Here is a 24,110-nt window from a genome sequence, read left to right on the forward strand (position 1 = left end):
GACCTTGTCCAGTGCCACCTCTCCCCCTGCCTCATCCCCCCGGCTGGAGTTTGTCCCCCTCCCCAGGGCATCAGCCCCATCCGGCACCAGGACCCGGCACCTCTGGCCCCCAGTGTGGTGCCGTGCCCCAGCTCGGGGGGAGACAGCGGCCGCGATGCCCGGCAGTCCCCGCATGCCAGGATCCTGGGGTCCTGGGATCGGGGGGGAAGACAGCGGTGCTGGCTGCGGCCACCCCGGGGGTCCCCGCTCCTCCCTGGGGCCAGGAGGTGGGGGTCACATTGCCTCAGTGACTATGTACAATCTACAAATAAATATCGTCTCCCATGGGAGTGGGGAGCGCGTGTGTCTGCGTGCGTGTGTGCGTGGATGTATATATATATATATATTTATTTATAGATACTTTTAATATTAAAAGGGGGGAAAAATAGACCACTGTGCTAGCAAAGTCCCTGATGATGGTTTCATGTATGCCCGTAGGTCTCTGGCTGGTGATTCCGGCGGTTTCGAGGCTTCTTCTGGTCCTGCTGCTCCTTGGCTTTGAGGCCAGCCAGCGGCTGGGGGGGGCTGGCAGCCGTGTGTCGCCAGTAGCCCTGGCAGTACTGGTCCAGGAGTCCCATTTCGGGCTGGGTGAGGAGCTGCAACAGGTCCTGGTAGCGGGGAGTGGGAGCACCTGGCAGGCCAGGGGGGGTCTCCGCCTGAACCAGCACGGCGTGGACGGCACGGCTGCTGAGGACGCGGAGCTGCACCTTGGTCACCGTGTGCTTGAAGTTGTTCTCGGTGGCGGTGCAGGAGTAGAGGCCACTGTCGGTGAGCTGGAGGGCGCGCAGCAGCAAGCCCTGCTCCGTCCGCAGCACCCGGCCCTCCACCCGCAGCTGGGGGGAGAGGCGGCATGGCTCAGCCGGCTGGCGCCTGGCACCCCTGGCACCCCCGGCATCCCTGGCGCAGCACCCTGCCCTACCTCTTTCCGCCGGTCACTGTTGTCCTTCTGCAGCAGCCACTTGATGCTGGCCTGAGGCGAGCGGGGCTGGCACTCCAGGAAGGCGGTGCTGCCCTCCACCCCGTACTGCACGGCCTCCACTGCGTTCTTGTTAGCTGCAGGGGTGGGCCATGGGCAGCCGGGTCACACGCGCACCTCTGTGCTCCCTGCCCCACTGCCCTCCTGCCCAGCCCACCTGCTCTCCAAAGGAATGCTCCCATCCACCTCCAGCCATGGGTCTGCCTGCTCCCCAGCCACCCACCAAGTGTGCTCCTCCTCTGGTGTAGCCATGCTTCCACAAGGGTGTCTGTCCACCCATCCATCCATCCATCCATCCATCCATCCTGCCCATCCACCCATCCATCCTGCCCATCCACCCACCTACCAACCCATCCATCTGTGCTCATCCTCAATTTATCCATCCATCCATGTTCATCGTCGTGTCTGAGGTATCCATTCTTCCATCAATTCATCCATTCTTCCATCAATTCATCCATTCTTCCATCCATCCATTGACCCACCCATCCACGCTCATCTTCCTCCCCAGTCCATCCATCCACCCATCCATCCATCCATGCTCAGTCTCTTCCCATGTATCCCCACACACAACCATCAACCCACCAAGGCATCCATCCACCCATGTCCCCCTCTGGCTGGTGCCGCCAGCACACCCCCCTGCTGTCCCCCGTGCCGCAGGGCTGCGCCCAGCCCTCACTCACCATTGGAGTTGTAGCCTCGGCACTGGCGGATGGGGTTGCCGTGTCGGACATCCTGCCGCCGGCTGCGCCTGTGGGGAGGCAGGAGGTGAGCGGGGGAGCCTGGGGCTGGGGGGTCCCTCCCTGCTGCTCTCCCCTGGCCCCCCATACCTCTTGGAGGAGGTGGAGTAGCGGGTGCAGGCGCTGCCGTCCCAGGCGCAGTAGGGGTCCCGGGCCAGGCAGCAGTCGGCACAGGCTTCCCCGTACACGTCGCAGCGGTGCAGGGCCAGGTGGGTCACACCTACGGCCGAGGACACGTACAGCTGTTGCTGTTGGGACAAAGAGGACAGGGTGAGATGTCATCTCGTCCCCACCCTGCAAGGACCTCCCAGAGTGAGCTGCAGCCTCCCGGTACTGGGACCGACCAAGACACCAGAGCCACCCAGGGCCACCAGAGACAGCTCGCTCTGGGGCCACCCGTGTGCCACCGCTCTGGTGCTGCGGTGATGCCAGGCAGTGCCACAGCTGGGCCTGTGGTGGGATCTGCCCAGCCCCCTGCCACGCACCATGACTCACCCTCTTGGAGGAGATGGTCATCGTCTTGATGGGTGCCGGCACCTAGATGGGAGCAGGAGCAAAGGAGATGGATGGGGGAGCGCCTGGCCTGACGCTGCAGCCCCAGGGTGGGCACCCCAGACCCCCCAGGCAGCAGGGGCAGGCGGGGCGGGCAGGGGGAGCTGTGAGGGGACAGCAGGTAGGAGGACCAATGCTTGGGGTGCCTCCAGAGCCGGCCAAGGGGCTGGCTGGTGTCCCAAGGGGCTGGCTGGCTGGGTCAAGGACACTCAGCGGAGGGTGGACAGGACAACCCTTACCTTGAACACTTCAATCTCCTCCAGCATGAGCTCCTCCGTCTCCATGTCATCCCGGGGGAGCACGATGACCTTCTGCACGGTGCCCCGATCTGCAAAACACCACAGTGCCCGGGTGTTCAGTGCCACCCCTGGGCACCTGCGCCCTCCCCTCCTGGGAAGGGGGTCTCTGCTGGGGCTGGGGGGAAGGAAGGAACCCCCCAAGCCCATCCCCATCTCTCTCCTGCCGCAGTGGGTGGCTGTGCCTGGGGTGCAGCATACTGGCTCAGGTCACCACCCACGGCAGAGTGGGGACAGCAGCCATGGACAGGCACCGGGGCAGAGGAAGGACCAGGATGGATCACAGGGGCTCTGAGATGCACACTAGAGCAGGGGAAGCACCAGGCTGGGCAACAGTGTCCCCAGGATGGGCACCGGGGCTGGTGAAGGACAGGGCAGGATGCTGGTGCCTCTAGGATGGGCAATCGGGCAGGGGAAGCACAAGGCTGGATGATGGCGGGCTTAGGATGGACAATGGGAAGCATGAGGCTGGATCACAGAGGCCATAGGATGTGCAGTGGGGTCAGGAAAGGGTGAGGCTGGATGGTGGGGCCCCTAGGGTGGGCACTGGGGCAAGGAGAGGACCAGGCTGGGGTAAGGGAAGGACCAGGCTGGATGGTGGGTCTGTGGGATGGGCACTGGGGCAGGGGAAGGACCAGGCTGGAGCATCAAGGACCAGCAGGGATCTCAGGGGCGGGTCTCAGCCCCTCGCCCCGCTCCAGCATGGCGGAGGGCACCGTGCTCTGGCCAGCCCTGGTGGTGCCCATGCCCTCCGGGGCCGCGCCGGAGCATGCTGCATTCCCCGCGGTGCGCGGCGTGGGTACCTGTGCCCAGGAAAAGCACCTCATAGCGCCCGTCTGCCGCGTCCACCTGGTCAACGGCCACGGTGGTGAAGCGGTAGTTGACATTGGTGCGGACCACCAGCGGCTGTCGGTGGGTGGGGTAGACAGCGTGGTACATCAGCGGGTGCGCGCGCATGAAGTTGATCACTTCGTCAGGGTAGTCCTTGGTCGACTTCATGGATGGGGTGAAGGTCCCCCCGGGACACTGCAGCACAAATGTCACCAGCCCTCAGTGACCCAGTATCCAGCCATGGGAACGAGGTTGCCAGCTGCCCGGCAGGCGCCGGCTCACCTCTCGGTGCGTGCCCGGGGGGTACTTACCGTGCCTGGCCTGGGGTAGGGCATTTTGCCTGTGTATGGCATCCACTGGTAGTTGGGTCCCTCCTTGTGCGCAAAGGGCCCGTTGAAGACCATGCGGATGTCGGCCATGGAGTAGACACAGACAGCAGAGCCTTTGAAGACCGACCTGGGAGGAAGGACTTGCTGCCACCCTCTGGCTTGGCACTGCCCGCCACCGCGGTATCACTGGGACCCCCACCCAGCTGGGGACCGCCCCCTCCGCTGCTCCGTGCTGGGAGGGTCAGCACTCACCCTGATGCAGAGAACACGGCGTAGATAACAGGGTTCTTGGTGTCCTGAGTCTGCTGGATGAAGACGTCCTCTTGGGACAGAAAGATGGGGGTGTCACCATGAGGGAGGGGGGACCCCCCTTGCACCCAGAGATGTGGGGGCAGGGGGGAGAGCAGCTCCACGTGGGAGAGGTAAGAGGTGGGGAGCAGCAAGGGAGTCTCCAGCCCATCCCGGGGTGCCCCCCAAGCCCACAGAGGTGCAGAAGGCCCCCAGCCCTCTCCTCGCCCACTCACGGAGCTCATCGAAGTGTGTTTCGATCCCGTCGGGTCCCGGCACAGAGCAGACAAGCCGGGCCTTCAGGAAGGTGCTCCACTTGTTCACGAGGCAGCAGTGGCCCCCGTCGTCGTTCTGCAACAGAGGAACCCCTGCACTCAGCCCTGCCTGATCCCCTGCCTGCTCCCTGCCTGTCTATTGCTCCACCTACCAGGCAGATGCGCCCAATGCGGGAATAAACCCCAGGGCTCAGCGGAGCATCGGCCGACTTCTCTCGGAAGAAGAAGTAGAGCTTGTCGTCGTTCCTCTCGCTGCTGTCAGGGATGAGCTGGACGCGGACGAAGGCTGGGTCTGGAACGGCATGGCACGGCATGGCATGGTCAGCCCAGCGGCACCCCCTGCTCCGTGCCACAGTGCGATGCTGAGCCCCCCCCGCTCCGGCACCGCCCCACTCCTGGAAAAGCACTGCCACAGTCACAGGGCGAGAGCTGGATCTGCAGAGGCAGGCTGAGGAACCGGGTCTCTCTGGTGGTCATCGGTGCTCCAGGAGGGGCTCAGAGCATCCCTGAGGTCCCTGGGAGGTCCACAGGGTGGAGGGCTCCAGCAGCTCTATGAGCAGGGTGGTGGCAACTGGTCTTCTCCCCTGGGGAGGAACCACACAGCCTGGAAGTTTTTCAGGAAGCTTCTCCCTGCCATCCATCAGCCGGTGCCCAGCCTGCGCTGACAGCTCCCCCTCTTCGGGTTACCGCCCCGCTGGCTCCCCGGCCCGGCAGGATCAGCCCATCTGCTCTGCTCTGTTTACTCAGCTGCTGCCCCGTGGGCAGAGGTGCTCCGAGGGGGGCAGGATGAGCGCTTGGGGTCACTGATCGCAGGCGACATGGTTGACATCTCAGCCCTGCAGAAACCCACGCACAGACTCCGGCAGAGCCAGCCCCATCTCTCACCAGCTGGCTGCTCCCACTGCCCAGCAAAGCCCCTGGCACGTCTGTCACTGTGCCCCACACAGCTATCCCTCTGCCCATCTGTCCTAGATTTCCATCCATCCATCCATCCATCCATCCATCCATCCATCCATCCATCCATCCATCCACCCACCCACCCACCCATCACCAATCTATCCATTCATCCATCATCCATCCATCCATCCATCCCTCATCCATCCATCCATCATCAGTCCGTCATCCATCCATCCATCCATCCACCCACCCACCCATCCATTCCTCCATCATCCATCCATCCATCCCCCATGCATCCATCCATCCCCCATCCATCATCCACCTGTCCATCTACCCATCCATCCATCATCTGTCCACCCATCCGTCCACCCATCCATCAACTGTCAAACAACCATCCATCCATCCATCCATCCATCCATCCATCCCACACCACCACCCATCCACCTGCCCGTGCTGGCTACTGTCTCTCTCCTGGGAGAAGGACGCAGTACAACATCATGTGTCTCATCTCTAGGGCTGGAGCCATGAGGTCTCCAGGCAACCTGGGCCAATGACACCCCAAACTCACCGTTGAGCCAGCGTGAATTGTACTGGTCTGTTCTCATGGCCGTCTGCTTGCCCATGGTGCGGAAGATAGCTGCATCCGTGCCCATGAAGTCGATGTAGACACCAGCGTAGAGCTCTTCATCTGCAGAGGGCAGAGATCATCCGGGGGCTCCCACCTAGTCCCATCCACCCACCCATCTTCTCCCACTGCCCCAGGCTCCAGGCTCCATCCAGTCCCAGCCCTGGCCAGTAGCCATCAGGCAACCAAGACCCACGACCTGTGGCCATCCCAGAGAGCTCAGGAGGTTGGCACTGGTCTGTAACCAGGACCCCCACCTCTGCTGGCTCAGGTGCCCAAGGACTGGGCATCTTGGGCACCCGGCCATCCGCAGCTGGAGCAGGGGCAGGAGCCTGACTCCTTAGGGATATCTGGGCAATGCAGGAAGATGCCGGGAGCAGTTGTGCCACCTTGCCTGCGTGTTACCTCTGCCCAACGCAGGCAGCACTGGCCCTGGGGAGCTACAGGACTCACTTATTAATGCAGAGACGGTGTCTACTTTGGGGTCGTAGGAACACTTCCCCTTGCCCGACTCCAGCTTGTCCGGCTCCAGGTAGAAGATATAATCCTGGAGAAGGAAGCAAATGGAGAAGCTGGTTACACTTTCACCCCTCCACCCCCGTGGCACCTTCCGAAGCCCTCTGGGAGGGGCAGCCTCCTCCAGGATGGAGCCCAGCAGTGAGGAAGGATGCAGATGGACCACACCGGGGGTCTGCAGGTCTCCTGAGAAGCTGAAGCCCCCATGAGCTACTCCTCCGAGGTTGCTGGGTACTTCTCCATGCCTTCCACTGCTTGGAGACTTGGCTGAGCCACTAGGCTGAAATGGGGCATCCATCCCTCACGCCTGCTTCTGGGCAAACATCTCCCTCCGGCTGCCTCTTTGCTCCGGCCGGCTGTGCTGCACATCATGGGGTGCTGCTTGGCTGGCTCCAGGTCACACAGCTCCGGTGGCTTTGGCAGGTGGGGTTTGGCCAGTGGCACTGCTTGGATGCTGGACCCACCATGCTCCTCCTGCCATGACCCGTTGTCTTCCAGTGGGCGCCGCTGGAGTGGCATCGCGGTGAGATGCTGTGCCTGCTCCAGGGGAATTTGCTCCACGCCATTAGGAGTCGTCTCCCCGTCGCCTCTGCCTTCCCCGCAGCCATCCCCAGCACCGTCACGCGTCCCCAGCCAGGGGCGAGACCCACACTGCCTCCAGAGACGCACGCAAAATCCTCTGCCAGTGCCGGCTGGGGGCAGGCAGGGCCAGGCTGGCCCAGCCAGGTCACCCCTCACCCCTGGTGTACGGACCCCCGCAGCCAGGATGAAGCAGCAGCATGGCAGCATTCGCAGGGAGCCTGGGCATGGAGGGCACCTCGGGCAACCAAATTGAGCTGGTGGAGCTGCCCGCTGGCCCGGTGCCCTGGCTTTGATGCCAGGGTGATGGACATGGTGGCGGTCACCCTCTGTCAAGAGGCGAGCAGGGTCCTGGCAGAGCCCTGGGCTCCGGGAAGGGCAGAAGGGGTGGGGAGCCTGGATGCTCACTGCACACATCTCCCACCGGAGGTTTGCTGGCACCAGCTCCTCCTGGGGCACCCAGCCCCAGAGATGGGCACAGCTGTGCTTCCGACGTCCCCACCACTGCACCGCGCCGCCTGCGCAACCATCACCATCACAAACGCCTCTGCCCGGCACCAGCCCCGCTCCCGAGCTGGGCAAACCCTTCGCAGGGACAACGTGGCTCTCCAGCACAGTCCTGGCCCCGGCCACATCACCTCACCGTCCCGGCTGGGCAACCCACCAGCCGTCATGGTGCCAGCACTGCCGCTTGGCTAACGTGCCTTGAAACGCATCGGAGCTGCCAGAAAGTGGGTGCCGGCAGCCCCCAGTGAGCCCCCACTTGGGGCACGGGGAGCCGCACCAGGGAGTTTCTCCCTGCGGATGCCGGGACCAGATCTGGCAGGGAGGGAGGAACTGGAGGGGCCCGAGGGGGCTGAAATGGCAATGGTGCTTCCCCAGCTGGCACTGGGGAAGTTGGCAGCAGGAGCTGCCCGCAGCCAGCAAGATGCTCGCGGCCGAGCATCGCCCACTGCCCACCTACCACCCGCCCTCGGAGCGGAGGGGCGGGGGGGCAGAGGGACAGGCAGGGGGAGCCCCAGGCTGCTGCAGGGTGCCCGCGCCCCACGCGCTTCCCGGCCCATGCACCGACCCACGTTAGTCTGGAGGGGAGAGGCTTGGGGGTGACACTGTCAGGGCAGGTTGGATGCTGGGTGTCCCCAGAAGCTGGGGACGCCATCGCCTCCCTGAGCCTACTTGTCCACTGGGATGACACAAGCCACTCCCAGGGCAGGGCGAAGCAGCTCCTCGGCAGTGTTTTTGTAGACCCTACCAAAACACCTCCTGCACATTGCCTTGGCACCCTCCCCTGAACTATCTGGAGCTCCATGGCTCTGCCAACACGTGGCCCTGCTTCCAAGGGACACAGCAAGCCCAGGGCCAGGCAAAGCCAGCGGCGGAGCCGGGGGAGCCACCGTCCCTGACAGTGTTCCCCACAGAGGACCTGTGTGCAGCCTGGTAGGAAGGAGTTAGTGAGAGAAGGAGAGTGGAGACACCAGGCTGGTGGCTGGAGGATGCTGTGCCGAGGGAAGGAGACAGAGGGGATGCCCACGGCACAGGGCGCCCGGCCTGGGGGTCGGAAGCATGCCAGTGGGAAGGAGAAGGAGCCCATGGCTCCAGCGTGGCCCGGGGAAGAGGTGGGCACGGCTGCGGCGGGGTCCCAGACCAGTTCCCACCTTGCTTTGTGCTGGTCTTGGGCTGAGGGGGCCGTCGGCGGATCTGTTTTCCCGGCCTCCCGGCTGGCTCGGCGGAAACCCCTGGGGAAAAGGAGCAGGGCAGAGAGTTAGCGCCAGCAGGGGGGGAAGGACCCCCCAGGGCGGGGGCGGGCGGGGGAACCCCAAGAGCAGGGGTGCTGGCGGGGGTCCCCGGATGCTCCGGGTTGGGCTGGCCTCCAGCAGGAGCTTCTCCAGGATGTATCCTGCTCTCTCCCACAGAACTGGGGTGCCCTAGCGCAGGGCAGAAGAGACGGCTGCCTGCAGCCAGCCAGGTTGGGCTCACACCTGGGGACACAACGCTGGCACCTGCCACCCAGCTGGCAGCGCCCCGTGCAGAGGAGCAACGCCCCAGCATCAAGTCACGGCATGGAGGAAGCTACCGGCACCGTGGGGGTCACTGGGACCCCGTGTCCGTGCCGCACCACTGCTGGCTCCGTTGGAGGGGACACACGATGCTGTCCTCAACTGCACCGGCACCCCTGGTCCTCCTCAAATGCTGCCACTGCCACTGGTCCCAATCCAATCCCAATCCAGTCTCAGTCCAGTGTGGCCCGAGCAGCATCCGTCTCTCTCGGTGCCCATGCCAGGCTCGAGCAGCACTGGGGCAGATGCCCATCCTCCATGTCCAACGCCGTGCTCCTCCCTCGGCTCGGGCTGGCAGCACCCAGGTCGTTCCGACCGCGGGAGAGGACACAGCCCGGGACCTGCCAACCCAGCGCAGAGGGAACCAACACCTCGCAGGACTCAGGGCCACCCACTCAGGGCTACTCGCAGAGACCAGCTCCCTCCCAGGGTCATCTCGAGAGCGCTCCTCTGTCTGCTGTGCATCCAGCCCAGTGGCACATGGCTTCGACGTCACCCTCTTGCTGCATGCTGAGGTCCTCGGGGCCAGAAGACATCCATCCAGGGACACCCACAACACAGCTGCACATGCCAGCATGGCCCCTGCCACGGCTCTCCCTGTGCAACATCGGCACTGGCATGGTACCGGGCATCCTCTGCATCCACGGCGAGGGGCTTGGTGGCCCAGTGGTGGGTGGGAAGCCAGGGGAGGACATGACCCTCGCCCCAACAGAGATCCAGCGGTGTCTGTGGCCCACGGGGCGGGAGGGCACATCGCATGGAAGCTGGCGTCAGGGTCCACCCGGGGCAGTCCGGTTCCGGTGTGAAGAGAAGTCCTTGGTCTGCGGAGATGGCTCAGCCCCGCTCGGCAGCACGGCATCATTAGCCACAGTCACCCCCCAGCCTGCTGCTGCCCCCCAACCCTCTGCCCCCCAAACCTTCTGGCACCAGCTGGCAGAGCCAAGCTGTGCTGCGCCGCCCTCCTGCACCCCGCTGCAGTCCCATGGCGGCTGCGCCAGCATCACCGGGCCGGGCACCGGCTCATTGCACCCCTCTGTCCCCCCTGCCCCCTCACCTGGGCTTTGCGCCCACGGTTGACGAAGGCGCAGATGGGGTTGTAGGCGCCGGTGCCGCACACGTAGAGGTGGGTCCGGTTCCAGGGCTGGATCAGGCGGATGAAGTTGCCGCACTCTCCCTGGGAAGTAGAGGAGGGGGTGCCAACCCCGGCAAGGGGAGAGGGGCACCCCCCTTCCCACTGCCTGCCAGCACCCGCGCTGGGGTGGATACTACAGGGTCCAGCCCCTGGCACGGGGTAGGAGCTGGGGAAGGGAGGAAGCAGGCCAAGGAGCCAGGAAGGTGGGAGGTTGGCATGGGGCATGGGCTGGCATGGGACATGGCATGGGCCTATGGGTTGGGGTGGGGCCATAGGTTGGCATGGTCATGGGTTGGTATGGCTCATGGACCGGCATGGGTCTTGGGTTGGCCTGGAGGCATGGGTTGGCACGGGGCATGGGACAGCATGGGACAGCATGGGGCATGGGACGGCATGGGGCACGGGTTGGCATGGGGCAATGGGTTGGCATGGGGCAATGGGTTGGCATGGGTCATGGGTTGCTATGGGTCACAGGTTAGCATGCGGCATTGGACGGGCATGGGTCATGGGCTGGCATGGGTCATGGGTTGGCACGGGGCAGCGGGTTGGCATGGGTCATGGGCTGGCATGGAGTGGCAACTGGCATGGGACGGCACAGGTCAGGGGCTGGCATGGGCCATGAGCTGGCATGCTGGAGGGCCCAGCCCTGGGTGGCAGGAGGAAGCAGCGTGGGGAGCTTGTCCTCCTGCCCACCCGTGCAGTTCTGCAGGACCTGCATGGCTGGGACAGAAGAGGTGGCAGGACACAGCGACACCTTGGAGTGCCACCCCATCCTGGCACGGCCACAGGTGCTGCTGAGCTACAGGGGACCTGGGGGATGACTTTTCCAGGGTAGGATACGAGGACACGAATCCCCAACCAGTGCTAGCCACCAGCCCCCCTGTCGCTACCAGAAGAGGGTTTGTGGTGGTCACTCACGTTGCTGTTCTTGCCTGACAGGATGCACTCCTCGATCCTCTGCTGGGATGCAGGCCAGTGGATCTGTGGAGACACCAGCCCAGGGGAGATCAGGGATCCCACCCAGCCCCACCTCTTCCCACCAGCACCAGCGATGCCCATTGAGCTCTGGCCCTGGCATCTAAAATGCCCCCCCAGGTGCCCAGTTGCCCCCCCTTCCACCCGTGCCCTGCAATGGCAGCTTACAATGAGGGGCTCACGGTTGATGTCGTGGAGGTCCAGTGAGAGGACGTAGTCCTTGCTGCCCACGTACATGCGGTCGTGGTCCTCGTCTTTCAGCAGGATGCGGTAGTCGCTGGAGTTGAGGAGGAAGTTGAAGAAGTGCGCTGTGCCTGTCGCCTTCAGCTCTGTGGGGGGAAAGGGGCACGTGTCAGCACCCCGGGGACCTCTGCCTTTCCCCCGGTGCCACCCCTGCCCCTGAATCCAAGCCTGGTCCTGGCTAGAGGACGTCCTGCGAGAGGAGGTGCCCACCTTCCAGCCCCCAAATCCCGCTCCATCAGCGCCACAATGCTGCCACCTCTGCGTGGGACGTGGGACAATGATGGAGATGCTCATGGCTGGTTGGGACAACCAAGGGTGGCCAGGGGAGGAGGCAGCAGGACCTGGGCTCAGGAGACCCAGCACCCCACAGCAGGGAGTGGAGCTCCCCACTGAGATGGGGCAGGAAGCAGGGAGCTCCCTGGAACCCCAGCCAAGACCCTGCAGCTCCCAAAATCTCCGGCATCATCCATCTCCTGTCCTGTGTCCCCATGTCCCAACAAGGCCACTGGCTCCTCGGATGAGGGAGCTGGGATCCCAAGGAGCCAGCACCCCAAGGAGCCAGCTCCCAGGGAGGGGACGAGCCTCTCCCCCGCCCCGCGCACCCCATCCCCCCCTTGGGAAGTTATTTTTAGCCCGAGTGTGGGAGCAACGAGTGAAAGAGGATAATGAGGGTCATGAATATTCACAAGTGCAATGAGGCAGCCAGATGGAAGGCAGAAGTGCTGCAGATGATGTGGGCCGGTGCCAAGGACCACGCGGCAGGGGCCAGGGCACGAGTGAGACAGAGGATCCTACCCCCATGGGACACCATCTGCCCTGGATGCCACCCCCTTTGGAGCGTGGCATCCAACCACTTTGGATGCCATCAACAGCCATCAGATGCCATCAACAGCCATCAGATGCCACCTCTATGGGATGTCATCTTCCCCATATGCCACCCCCTTTGGAGGTGCCACCCCCTTTGGATGCCATCCCCAGCCATTGGATGCCACCTCCATGGGATGCCATCTGCCCTGGATGCCACCCCCTTTTTAGGTGTCACCCCCTTTGGATGCCACCCCCATGGGACACTGGCCCCATGAGCATCCTCACCCTCCAGAGTTTGTCCCTCCACACAGGGGCATGCCCTGTGCAGGCGCCGGGTGCCGGGGCTGGCCTGGGGCTGGTGGCAGCCCCTGGGGACCCCCCCCTTTCCCAGTGGGAGTGGAGCAGGGTCCTGCAGGTCGGTAGCGGGAAGAAGCACGCCAGCTTCCAGGCAGAGCCGGGCAGGGCTCCAGCGGCCAGATGCTGTTCCCAGCCGTGATGCCAAGTGCCTGCAGATCTCCCTGACCTCCCACCTCACAACCCCATGTGGGGCTGGCAACGTCCCACAGGTGTCCCCAGGGTCCCTTCCCATCCTGGGCACCCTGGGGACGTGGGGGTCTGCCCTTTTTGGGGAGCAGGAGGGATGGCACGGGGGGCTGTTCCCTGCACAGCTGTGGTGCCAGGGACCCCCTTGCACAGCCCTGGGGACTCCCCACTTGGCCAGGGAAAAGGAGGGTCTCCATGGGAGCCCATGGCAAGGGGGCACAGGGGTGCTCAGGCGCAGTCAGATCCATGCCCGGCAGTGTCACTGGGAGAACTCGCTCTGTCCCACGGCTGGCAGTGCTGCTCCCCGGTCCCCAGCCCCGCGGCAGGGCATCTGCAGCCTGCTCGCACTGCTCAGCTGCAGCGGTGGGGCCAGTACGTGCCAGGCACCACGAGGCGGAAACCCGCCGGGGCACGCTGCGGGGAAACGGCGTCACGGGACGTGACATCAGCCTCCCCGTGGCCCGGGGGTCCGCCCGCCTGCCGGGGCTGGATGGATGGGGTGAGTGCGGTGGGCATGTGGAGGGGCTGGTGGTTTGGGGGGTGCCCCCTGCCATGGCAGGGTGGGGTGGTGCAGCATGAAGGATGGGGGGCTGGAGGGGCTGCCCACTCGCCTGCCCCACGGCACGCTCCTCCTCCTGCCTGTCCCATCTGGGCTCCAGATGCTCCCTGTTGCCAGTGCTGGCTCACCCGCCACCCGCAGCATCCCCTCTGCCTTTCCCACGGTGTCCCCTGCCTTCCCCATGGCGCACTGGGGCCAGTCCCTGCCTGCCCCATGGCCTTCAGCTGCCTCGCTGGCCTGTGCAGAGTGCGTGTGTGTGTGTGCACCCCACACCGCACGTGTGTGTGTGCGCATGTGTGTGCATGCGTGCCCCACTCTGCGTGCACATGTGTGCATGTGTACAAAAGTATGTGTGCGTGCCTGTGAGTGCAGGTGAGCGCGCTGTACAATGCATGTGTCTGCATGTGCACGTGTGCCCCATGCAGTGTGTGTCTACGCGTGTGTGCATGGGTGTGCCCTGCAGTGTGTGTGTGCACGTGCGTGTGCTCCTGTGCAGGCCTGTGCCCCCCGCAGCATGCATGTGCAGGTGGGTGCGTGCATGGGTGTGCCCCACAACATGCGTGTGCTCCTGTGTGTGTGCCTGTGCCCCGTGCAGTGTGTGCGTGTGCACGCGTGTGTACATGCGTGTGCCCCACACAGTGCTCTGGGGGCGCAGGATCAATTTGTCACGGCTTCCCCCGGAGGGACGCTGGTGTTGGTGGGTGATGCAGCTCAGAGCCAGGAAAGGGCAGGGTGGCTCTGGCAGCGGAGTGACACAGGCACAGCAGGAGAGGTCGTCCCCAGTGCTGGGGACCCGCTGCCAGTGCTGGAACCATGCACCCAGCCACCCTGCTTGGGGCAGAGACAACCACAGTGCAGGCAGGCAGAGCCAGGGATGGCAGCTAAATCAGGCAGGAGCCCCGAGGCCAGGACAGCCCCGCATCTGCCACTGCTGCCTGGCCCGGGGACGCCATGTCCAACCTCCCCGGGGGACGTGCTCCCATCCTTGTCCTCCCCTCCCAGCCAGGACCCTGGGGCTGAGCCAGGCAGCGCCAGGACACCCGGTGGCAGAAGCTCCCGTGCCAGCAAAGATCCCAAATATCCTATATCCATCAGGATGGCTGGCCCCAGGGCTCAGCCGGGGCCAGGGCCAGCAGCACAAAGGGCCCCAGCCCCCCACCAGAGGCCCCATTCAGCCCCCCATGCCCCAGCAATCAGAGGGGGCACCCCCAAAGCGGGGCGGTGATGGACCCACTGCCCCGTGACGCCCTCTCCAAAGGGGACAGAGGGGTGGGTGAGCCCCCGCCCCAACCTCTGACCTCCCGAACTGCCCCCCCACCTAATCCCCCACCACTGCGCCCCAAAACCTGCCCCCGGCAGCCACGGGGGGTCCCCGGGGACAGAGCAGGGGAGGCCCGTCCCCGGGGGCCGGAGAAGCCGTCTCGTTAGCGGATGCGCCCTGATGAGCATATTCCCTCCCGCATCCCCGCCACCAACCCCGGCACTGGCGGAGCTTTCCCAGCTGGCCGGGAGCCTAATCCCATTTTAATTGCCCAGCACTGGAACCAGGAGCCGCCCGGCATGGCAGCCGGGGTGGCCTCCCTGGGGACCATCCCCTCGCAGCATCCCACTGAGCCCCCACCAAGCCCCGCTCTGGGAGTTGCCTCCTCAGCATCGTTTGGTGGCCTCAGGCATTGAGATTTAATTACCCTGCGCCCTCAAGAGATGCCAGTGGCCAGGAACCTGTCAGACCCTTGGCCGGCAATGAAGGGCGATGCTCAGCTCTGCCCGCGGTGGTGGTGAGCGGCACTGCCTGATTACATGCTCTGCAAAGCCAAATTCCCCCCAGAAAGCCAAATTCGGGCTGAATTTACAGCTCCGGCAGCTGCCCGCACCTCCGCCCTTGCTGGCTGCCACCACCGTCCCTGTCAGGCAGGGACGAGCGGTCCCTACCCATCGCCCATCGGCAGAGACCAGCGCCGATCTCCAAAGCAAGGCTGAGGTTTTGGGGGTCCCCGATAAACTGAGCATCCTGGGGTGCTGCTCACCCCACCCCAGCCTCCAAATCCTCCCGATCCCCCTAGACATCACCGGGACACTGACACGAAGAATTAATGCCATTAGGACCCGAGCCGGTCACCTCCCCAGGTGCACCATCGCTGCACCCCCCGAAACCAATTACAGGCGCTCTCACCTAATTAGTTTCTAATTATGGGCTTGTAGCGCATTCAACATAATTAGCATGTAAATTACACGGTGTGTTTATATTCAATAACCGCTCTCCCCCCGGCTGGCAGCAGCAGTGCCTTTTGGGAGCCCTTTCTTTCCATGGGGGTGAATGAATTCACTCAGAATGCCGATGGAGAAGCCCAGCGCCAATCCCAAGGGAGCTTGGCCCAGCAGGGATAAATCCCGGCTCCATTTCAGAGTATTTTATCCCACAAATTTATAAGTGCACCCCAAATTTTGGGGATGCTCCCCCCTAATTTTTTCCCTGCTTGAAATCTGGGATGCAGCTTTCTGGGTACCCCATGGAGGGGAGGGATGGTGAGCAATGCCAGGAGAGGGATGGGGGGCTGGATGTGTCCCCTCCGTGTTTAAAGCATTTGTTGTTATTGGGGCTGATCAAAGAGCTGGGTGGGTCGCTCGATGAAAGCAGAATTGCTTATTTGTTTGAGCGTCACTCCGCTACCCCTTGATGGGTTATTTATGATGTAATTAAGCTAATTACATGTAATAAGAGAGTTTCCGTGGCCCCCAGCCAAGCTCTTTTCCCATTTAACCGATTCACAGGTGGGAGGAAACCGAAGCTGCCTTGCTGGGGCTTGGGAGATGAAATGGCTCCAGCTCCCGCTCGCTGCCTTCCACCCCCAGCCACCTCCAGCCCCCCGGGAGCATCGCCCCGTGCCAGCACCCAGCACCCGCTCCGCCGGCCCCCACGGCAGGGGACAGGTGCCGCAGCCACCCGGTCAAATCCCTCGGGATAAAAGCGGGGCCAGCCGGGTGCTCCCCCCCACCGCCACCCGGCCAGTTGGGTACAGGCCAAAAAACCAACAACAACAAAAAAAAAAAACCCACATTTTTTCAGCCGAAACCGCTGATTCATCCCGCGGCAAGCCTGCCCAAAACGCTGGCGGGGGGACGTGCCCCAGCGAGCATTGCTGGCAGGGGGGGACCCTGTCCCCACCAGGCATCACGCGGCAGCGGTGACCCTGGTCCCCACCGGGGAGCTGGGCCAGGGGATGCTCTGGCAGCAGGAAAACCCCTTCAGGAAGGAGCCTGGCTTCGGAAAAAACACTTCAATCCCTGCAAAAGCAAAGGGCTGAGCTAAGGAGTCCCCACCCGCCGCCTTTGGGGCTTTTTTTTTTTTTTTTTAAATTTTTTGACATTATTTTCTTCCGCAGTCCCTGCGAGCAGGGCACGGCACTGGGCGGGAAGGCAGTTGCTTTTCCAGGCAGCTTGCTCTGAGCCAAAAAGGCAGCGGGGAAGGAAGCAGCTAGGGGTGCTCTGAGCAGGAGCCGGCAGCATCAGAGCTGGGGGACACACCGCGCACACGCCAGGACCCCAGGAAGGGCTGTGCTGCTCCAGAAGGCCTGTCGTTAATTTGAGGGATAACGAACTTATTAGATATTGGCTTGGGGGGGCTGAAATCGCACAGAGGGGGAAGGTTAAGGAGCTTATGGAGCTTTGCAGCCGGAGCCTGGGGGGCTCAGCCCCAGCAGCAGCCGGTCCCAGCGGGTGGGGGGGCCCTGCTGCAGTCCCCCACCGCCCCAGCCAGAGAAATCCTCTTAGAGGTCGCAGGGCTCATCCCCGTGTCTCTGCCCCCGTCCCCCAGGGCATAGGATAGGGGACTGCAGCATCCCCCCCACCTTTGAGGGGTCCGAGGAGCAGCATGGGGGTCCAGTGCACCCCCTGACCCACACCAGGGCAGGGACGGCCGGCGCCAGCCCTCCCGGCACGTCCCCAGGGCTGGCTGTCCCCAAGCCCTTGGCCCTGCCCGCGCGTCCCCCCCCATGTTTATCCCAGCACACTGTCACCGAGCGGTGCCCACAGCTGCAGCAGCTTAGGAGGGCGCCTGGGCGGCCCCCGGGGACACGGCCCCCTCGCCGGGCTCCTCTCCAGCCATCTGCCACCCCCCGCCCCGGATCAAGCGTGCCGATGTCCCCCACCACCAGCCAAGATGCCAGCAGGGCAGGAGGGGAAACTGAGGCACGAGGCATCCAGGAGCGAGGTCACACAGGGGGCTGGCAGCAGAGCCAAGAGGAGACTCCGCTGCTTGATTTATTCTTTTTAAAGTGATTTTTCCCCCCCCACAGGAACTGCCCGGCCTCTCACCCGGCCCCTCCTGGCCAGAGCTGCCCCCCGGCTGGACCTCTGCCGCGGCTTATCCAAGAGGTGCCAGCACGGCTGTTCCCATCACCGCAGCGGGGGGAGCGGCTCCCCCTTTGAAGCCCCACAGAGAGTCCTGACCTCGAGGGCTTCCCGCGGCGATGCGGGGCGAGAGCCCACCCTTCCTTCCCGCACGCTTTTCCCATGCCGGACGGGGAGCAGGACACGGAGGGATGAATCACCATCATCATCATCACCTCCTGCATCCTCGTGGGGAAAGCACCGACCTGTCTGGTGCCCGAGCCCCCAGCACAGAGAAAGGCCTGGAGGAGAGCGGACCGCAGGATGTGTACGGGAGAGGGGGGGGGAACTGTTAGCAAGGAGATGATTAAAAATATCCACCCTATTTCTGGCCGGCACTGGGCTGGGATCTGGGAAGAGCTGTTGGCAAAAGGGAGCCGCGCCGGAGCCGCTCCCAGCGCTGTTCTTTCCGTGCCGGTCACCTTCCTCCCTTCAACACACGGACAGGAAAGCCTTGAGAGGGAGGACAGACTGACAGGGATCATGGGGGTCACGGGACAGGGGGGGAGGACCGGGGGATGACCCTGCCCAGCCCATCACCCTGCACCGGGTGAAGGAGCTTGGCTCCAGCCCCTTTCCTATTGCTACGTTACTTTATATATGTTTTTTTAAAGCACTCAGAGACGATGGGGCTCCGTAGAGGATGACGCAGGCCCCGGGGAGCTGCGACAAACCTCTGGCGCGCGATAACAAGCAAAGGCAAACAAATCCAGAGACGCTCCCGGGTCTGGCGGGGCTCCAGGCAGCGCGGCCGAAGCGAGGCGCCGGGGAGGACACGGCAGCTCCCGCCGGCACAGCTCCTTCCCCGGCACCCCGCCGGGCACCAGCACAAGGCCACAGCCACCTCGGTCCCACCGGGCAGTGCCTTGGCCCAGGGATGCTGCTGGAGGCGACCTGCATCCCAGCCCCAGCGGCATCCCTCCAGCCGTGCCTGCATCAACGGCCACCGGGCCCCCTGCGGTACCACAGCCATGTCCCTGCAGGCCAGCCCAACTCATCACACCAGTGTCCCACAGCCCAGCTCACACCATGCCCAGCCCCACCGCCTGCAGCGACCCTGGGGAATTTGGGTCTGGGGATCTGGGCACCAGCCCTGGCTCCCCATGCAAGAGAAGGGGCTGGGCTGGCTGGGAAGCGCCGCTGCCGCCCCACGTCTCACAGCCCCACGGTGTCGAGGAGGCCACGTACAGATTATTGACTTGGGAAAGCTGCTTACCGGCAGCTCGGCGCGTGGCTCCCTGCTGGTCCCCAAGGAAGACCCTGGGCTAATTCTCCGCCGTGGCCGCTGCAAGAGCACAGGCAGGGAAGGGGCAAGCGGCATCCCTTCCCAATCCGGTGTGCTCAGATCCAGCACATCACCGGCATTTCTGCTCTGTGCGCAAGTGAGAATCGGCCCTTCTCCCACCACAAATCTCACCTCTGGGCAGCGAGGGCAGGGGGAGCCCTGCCAGACCACCCCAGGCAGAAGGGAGAAGGACCGGAGATTCCGAGGTGGGCACTTGGGTGACACTCCAGGGACCTCCGCTCCACCAAACTGCAGCCAAAAAACCCAACCCCAAACCAGCCCCCACCTCCCAGCACAGCAGGCCTAACCGTGCTTATCCAGAATTAATCCTGCTCCTGGGCATGCCGGCGGCTGCGGGATGGCCATGGGCATTAACACACACCTTGCCAGGGCGGTGGGTCCAGCCGGGGTTTTGCCAGAGCCTCCCCTCGCCTCAGCAGCGAGGAAGAGATGCTCCGAGCCAGAGCGAGGGACGCACCCCTGGCCGGAGAACGGCAGCAGCCCCCAAAAACCCTCTGAAACCGCCTTTCGGAGAGAGAAGTAGTGCCTGCCGCGGAGGGAAGAACCGCTCACTCCCTTCCAGCCTGGACTTGTCCCCAGCCTCTTCATACCAGCCATTTTTCCTGCCGAGACCAGCTTTTAACGCCAGCGGCTCACCCTGCCTGAGCCATGTTTGCTGTCAGCCCCCTGGCCCCTCCTGCCAGGCTCTGCCGGACCGGAGCCACCATGCTCACCGTAGGCTCTGCCACCACACCCTGGGTGTGCCGGTTCGGTATGCGTGGCACAGCACGGGAGCAGGTGGCACGGCCCCAGCTCTCCTGTGGCAGCTCACCTCCCCCGGGACCCCCAGGGGAGGCAGACACGAGACTCCGTGTGCCTGTCACCCTCCTGACACACATCCCCGGACTGGGACGCTTCCAAGCAGGCAGCCAGCCCCGGCGGGGCCCAGGGCGACGGCGGCACCGAACACCGTGCTGGCAGGGGCAATTTTTGTTCTGCTCCTCGAGGTTTGCAACCCCGAGCCCTGCCTCATCACTCTCCCCATCCCGCCCCTTCTCAGCATCCCCACAGCAGGAGCTCAGGACCAAGCCCTCCGCCAACGTGCACCCTAAAGCTGGGGTCATCCCCCCAGCTCCCAGAGTGGGTTGGGTGGGTCGGGCAGCCCCGGTACCAAAGGGTTAAGCCCCTTCCCCCCTGCCCAGCATCCTCCCCTCCTGCCTCTTGTCGGCTCCCTGCCAGCTCCCAGGCGTTAATACCAGCTGGGGGGGCCGGGGCGGCGTCAAGCTGCTGTCTGGACTCGGGGCGCTGCCGGGGGGGCTCCCCGCACCTCAGCACCCAGCTTCGCCAGATGGAGGGAGCCACCCAGCCACCAGCCTGTGAGGGGAAGCATGCTGGGGGGCCTGGGCAGGCTACCAGCCCCCCCAGACTGGGAGGGGGAGACAGACTGGGAGCTCAGCCACACCAGGACATGGATCCCCACAGAGATTTCTAGGGGTGCAGCCTGCTGATGCCCCCCAGGGCGAGGAGGAGGAGCAGCCCGGACCGGGCTGCTGCTGGTCTCCTCCACTTTCTTGGGGTCCCACCCTGCCCCCCAACTCCCGCCACCAGGCTCTTACCTTTGAAGGAGAGCTGGACCCTCGGGGTGGCGAAGCCGTGGTCCTTGGCATGGGTGGCCCGCCAGCCCAGAGTCAGCAGGGTGGCCCAGAGGAGGACGCCGACCACGGGCATGGTGGGCACGCGCCTGGGCGCTGAGGTTGAGGGGAGTCCGGGGGGGCCGAGCCTGCCAAGGAGGGCACAGGGGTGAGGGATGTCAGTTTGCTGCACCCACCACCCCCCGGGGGGGTACAAGCCCCACATCTCCCCATCCTATTTTTCATCACCCGCCGGCATGCAGCATCCTCCAGGGAGGGCTGGGAGCCAGCTCTGGCGGGGGGGCTCAGCCCAATCCTGCTCCACAGGCTGGGGGGTGGGGGGCAGGAATCGGGGGGTGCCCAGCTTCCCCTCCTTGGGTGCCAAGCCAAGCGCACAGGGTGAAGCAAGCGTGGTGGTGAGCACCGCTGCAGCGTGCTCCTCCACCCAAGCCAGCGAGCCTTGCCCAGGTGAGGAGCATCCCTCCTCGCCCCCCCCAGCCTGCAGCATCCCCACCCCACTGGGCTGGCTCCCCCCGCCCCGGCACCCAGAGGGGTCTCATCCCCAGCCCTCTTTCCCCCACCTCTCCTCCCAGCCCCCAGCAAAGCCACAGCGAGCAGAGCCGGGATCAAATCTTTCCAACATGAAGGAAATCTGGACTTCATTATTCCAAGAACGTACAAAAAAAAAAAAAAAAAAAAAGGATTTTTTTTTTTTTTTTTCATAAATAAAAGAGGAAGAAAAAGAAGGAAAAAAAAAAAAAAAGCCCTGCCTGTGTGCCAGGCAGCTGGACTCCCTGGGGCTCCAGCACTGAGCGGAGTCCGCCAAGCTGCCTCCAGCAAGCCACACACGCACCCCGGCACGGCACAGCACACAGTGCCCCTGGCATGCCCCGCTGTCCCCTCGGGCCCAGGTCCCTCTCCTGAGGCAGCACCCTCCCGGGGGGCTCCAGGAGGCTTAGGGAAGGATTTGGGAGGAGGCCCGCAGTGGGAAGCTCCTCGCGTCCCCAGGGAGCCACACGCCCGGGGTGGGATGCGCCATGCCGTGGTACCCGGGTGGGCTCAGGCATCCAGGGAGCGCCCGGCCAGCCCAGCCAAAGGGGCTCTGTGCCACGGGGATGGGTGCTGCCTGCCAGCATGCTGTGCCGGGGGGTCCCCACCGTGCCATCCCCATGGGGACATGCCCTCCATGGCTCCACCAGCTGCCACCCTGCAGCCCCACGGAGGACAGGCACATGGGAAGGTGCCGGGTGGATGGCCAGGAACCCTTCGGCGTACCCCCGGAGAGGGATGCTGAGCTGCAAGGGGGCAAGCCTGCACCACCCAGGTGGTCTGGCTGGCCCCTCCCAGGGCGCACAGCACCCACGACACCGGCCCCAGCCCCGAGCGGGACAAGGGCAGCAGCACCGTCACCAGCAAGCGGGTGCCACCGCGGCCCCTCCGGCGACGTGATTCCTCGAGCAGCGGGGCAAGACCCGGAGCGCAGCAGCACTGCCGTTCCCCAGGGCTCAATATTTTTTTTTCACACTCTTGCCTCTGGAGTCTGTAAATATTTCGATTTGCTCCTCTCCCCCTGTGCACACCCAGCTCTGCTCCATTGTACTGGCATTCGGTCCCCTTCCAGGCTGGTCCCCCCCTCCCACCCGTTCCCAGGCTCTGCCCTTCCCATCAGCGCCGGGCCGGGACAGCCGGAGCCCCCAGTTCCTCCGCCAGCCGAAACTCCAGTTGGTTGCAGTTAAATCCCCCCCCCCCCCCCCCCCAATCCAAACCTCCCCCCCTCTCCCCGGCAGCTTTAGGAAATAATTCTGGCAAATCCCACTATTGCATTTGGATGGAGCGGCGTACGCGTCAGAGACAGGGAGCGAGATGGCAAACAAAGGAAAAGAGGGAGAGGAGGGGAGCGCAGCGAGCGCAGGGCGAGGAGGGGGGAAAGGGCCGGCGGCGAGCAGGGGGCACCCAGGCCCGGCCGGGAAAGGCAAATTCCAAGGAAGCAAAAAAGGGGAAACGGCCCATTGGAGCGCACCTTGGCCGGGAAATCTCTATTTCCAGGGTCATCTGCGCTTCGGGGAAACTGGAAACTCCAGGGGAGAGCGGCCACGTTCCTCCCCTCCAGCACCCGGGCTGGCTGGGGTTGGGGTTTTTTTTTTTTGGCAATTAAAGTTTGGCCATTGCTGGTGCTGCCGCAGGAAGATCAAAATCCCGCTCGGCTTTATCCTCCCTCCCCAGGCCAGTCAACTGAGTGCCGCCAAGACGAAGCAATTAGGGAAAGGTTTTCTCGGCAGGAATAGGGACACCTTTGGGGGGCCGAGACCCCAGGGCGGAGGGGTGCGGAGTGGGGCTCGCAGGCAGGGCTGCCTGCACGCCTGGTCCCAGCGGCCTCAGGAGCGGGCAGGAAACGTTTTTGGGAGGGAAAAGAAATACGGGCAGGCTGGGCAGCGGGAGGGGAGCCCGCCCCACCTCTCGGCCATGGCACCCGAAGGTGCGATGCCACTGCTGGGAAGGGGGGAAGAAAAAAAAAAAAAGAAATAAAATAAAATAAAATAACGTTGATCGTCCACCACGGCCCCTCGCACCCGGGGAATAACTTTGCACAACTTTGCGCCGCCGGCCCTCTGGCATGCCTGGCCTGTCCCCAGGGAGAGCCCTCCGGCCCCAGGCGCTCGTCTCCCCGGCCCCCCCCAGGGCTCGGGGTCCCACCGGGGCGGGGGGTCCCACCGGGGCGGGCTTCGGCTGCCCCACGCCACCCGCTCCACGGTGCTGGGGGGGGGGGGGGGGGGGGGTGTCTCTGGCGTGTCCCCCTACCCCCAGCACCCCCTCCTTGGGCACCCACCCGCCGCCGAGCCCTGCCGCAGCCCCCCCTGCCCCGGAGCTCCCTGCCAGCCTCCCTCCCTGCCTGCACCGCGTCCCACGGGCTCCGTCCCCCCGCCCCGAGCGGAACCGGGGCGCGCCTGCCCAGCCGCGGGCTGCCGGGGGCGGGGGGAACCGGCAGGCGGGGGGACCGGCAGAGACCCCCCCACCCCGGTATTGCCCCCCTCCGTGCGTGCAAAGCCCCCGGTGCCGCTGCCAGCTCGGGGCAGGGCTCCCGGCACCGGACCGCAGCCCCCGCGCCTCCTCTCCTCCCCGCCCCACCTGCCCGCTTCACCGGGGGACGAGACACACGAGTTCCGAGCGGCGGAAAGTTTCCTCGGGGCGTCTCCCCCGCCGGGCCCCCGTTCCGCCGCCCGCCCCCGCCCTTACCTCTGCGGGGGTCCCGGCGGCGGCGGCTGGGGCGGGGGGGTGGAGGGCGGCGGGGCTCAGCGCCGCGCCGGGCACCCGCGGCCCCCCGCCATCTCGCGGCCGCGACTGCCGCCGCGGCCCCGGCCCGTGGAGCGGCGGCGGGGCGGGGCGGGGCGGGGCGGGGCGGGGCGGGGCGGGGGCGGGGGCAGCGGGCGGCGGCGGCGGCGGCCCGGCCCCGACTGGGCGCCGCAGCCCGTGCGCTCGCCGCCGGGGGTCATTTGCATAGCCCCGCCCGCGGCCCCGCCCCGCCCACCGCCCGGGGCCGCCGGTTCGAGC

General features: G+C 64.8%; 1 protein-coding gene across 1 annotated transcript; it reads right to left on the reverse strand.

Moving 5' to 3' along the window:
• Positions 1-301: 301 nt before the first annotated feature.
• SEMA3F (semaphorin 3F) lies at positions 302-23,802 on the reverse strand. The gene is made up of 19 exons (XM_082321332.1): positions 23,796-23,802; positions 20,547-20,710; positions 11,273-11,433; positions 11,048-11,110; positions 10,052-10,171; positions 8,596-8,676; positions 6,299-6,392; positions 5,789-5,908; positions 4,476-4,615; positions 4,285-4,399; positions 4,013-4,082; positions 3,743-3,887; positions 3,404-3,626; positions 2,544-2,632; positions 2,248-2,289; positions 1,843-2,000; positions 1,696-1,763; positions 959-1,092; positions 302-872 (listed from the first exon to the last, which is right to left on the reverse strand). Exons 2-19 carry the CDS (start codon positions 20,656-20,658, stop codon positions 462-464), a joined length of 2,346 nt encoding a protein of 781 aa, XP_082177458.1. The 5' UTR covers positions 20,659-20,710; positions 23,796-23,802; the 3' UTR covers positions 302-461.
• Between the last annotated feature and the right edge of the window lie 308 nt (positions 23,803-24,110).

The sequence above is a fragment of the Platalea leucorodia genome (genome assembly GCF_965183815.1).
Source record: "Platalea leucorodia genome assembly, chromosome: 9".
In the NCBI taxonomy this organism is placed as follows: domain Eukaryota; kingdom Metazoa; phylum Chordata; class Aves; order Pelecaniformes; family Threskiornithidae; genus Platalea; species Platalea leucorodia.

Bases quoted from the DNA above. Each gene is read 5' to 3' on its own strand.
- SEMA3F (XM_082321332.1), bottom strand. From the start codon at position 20,658: ATGCCCGTGGTCGGCGTCCTCCTCTGGGCCACCCTGCTGACTCTGGGC. The intron at 8,677-10,051 runs GTGAGGGGGCAG...CCTTTTCCCCAG, and splicing joins ACCGTGGGCGCAAAGCCCAG to GGGTTTCCGCCGAGCCAGCC. The intron at 3,627-3,742 runs GTAAGTACCCCC...TTTGTGCTGCAG, and splicing joins CCTACCCCAGGCCAGGCACG to TGTCCCGGGGGGACCTTCAC.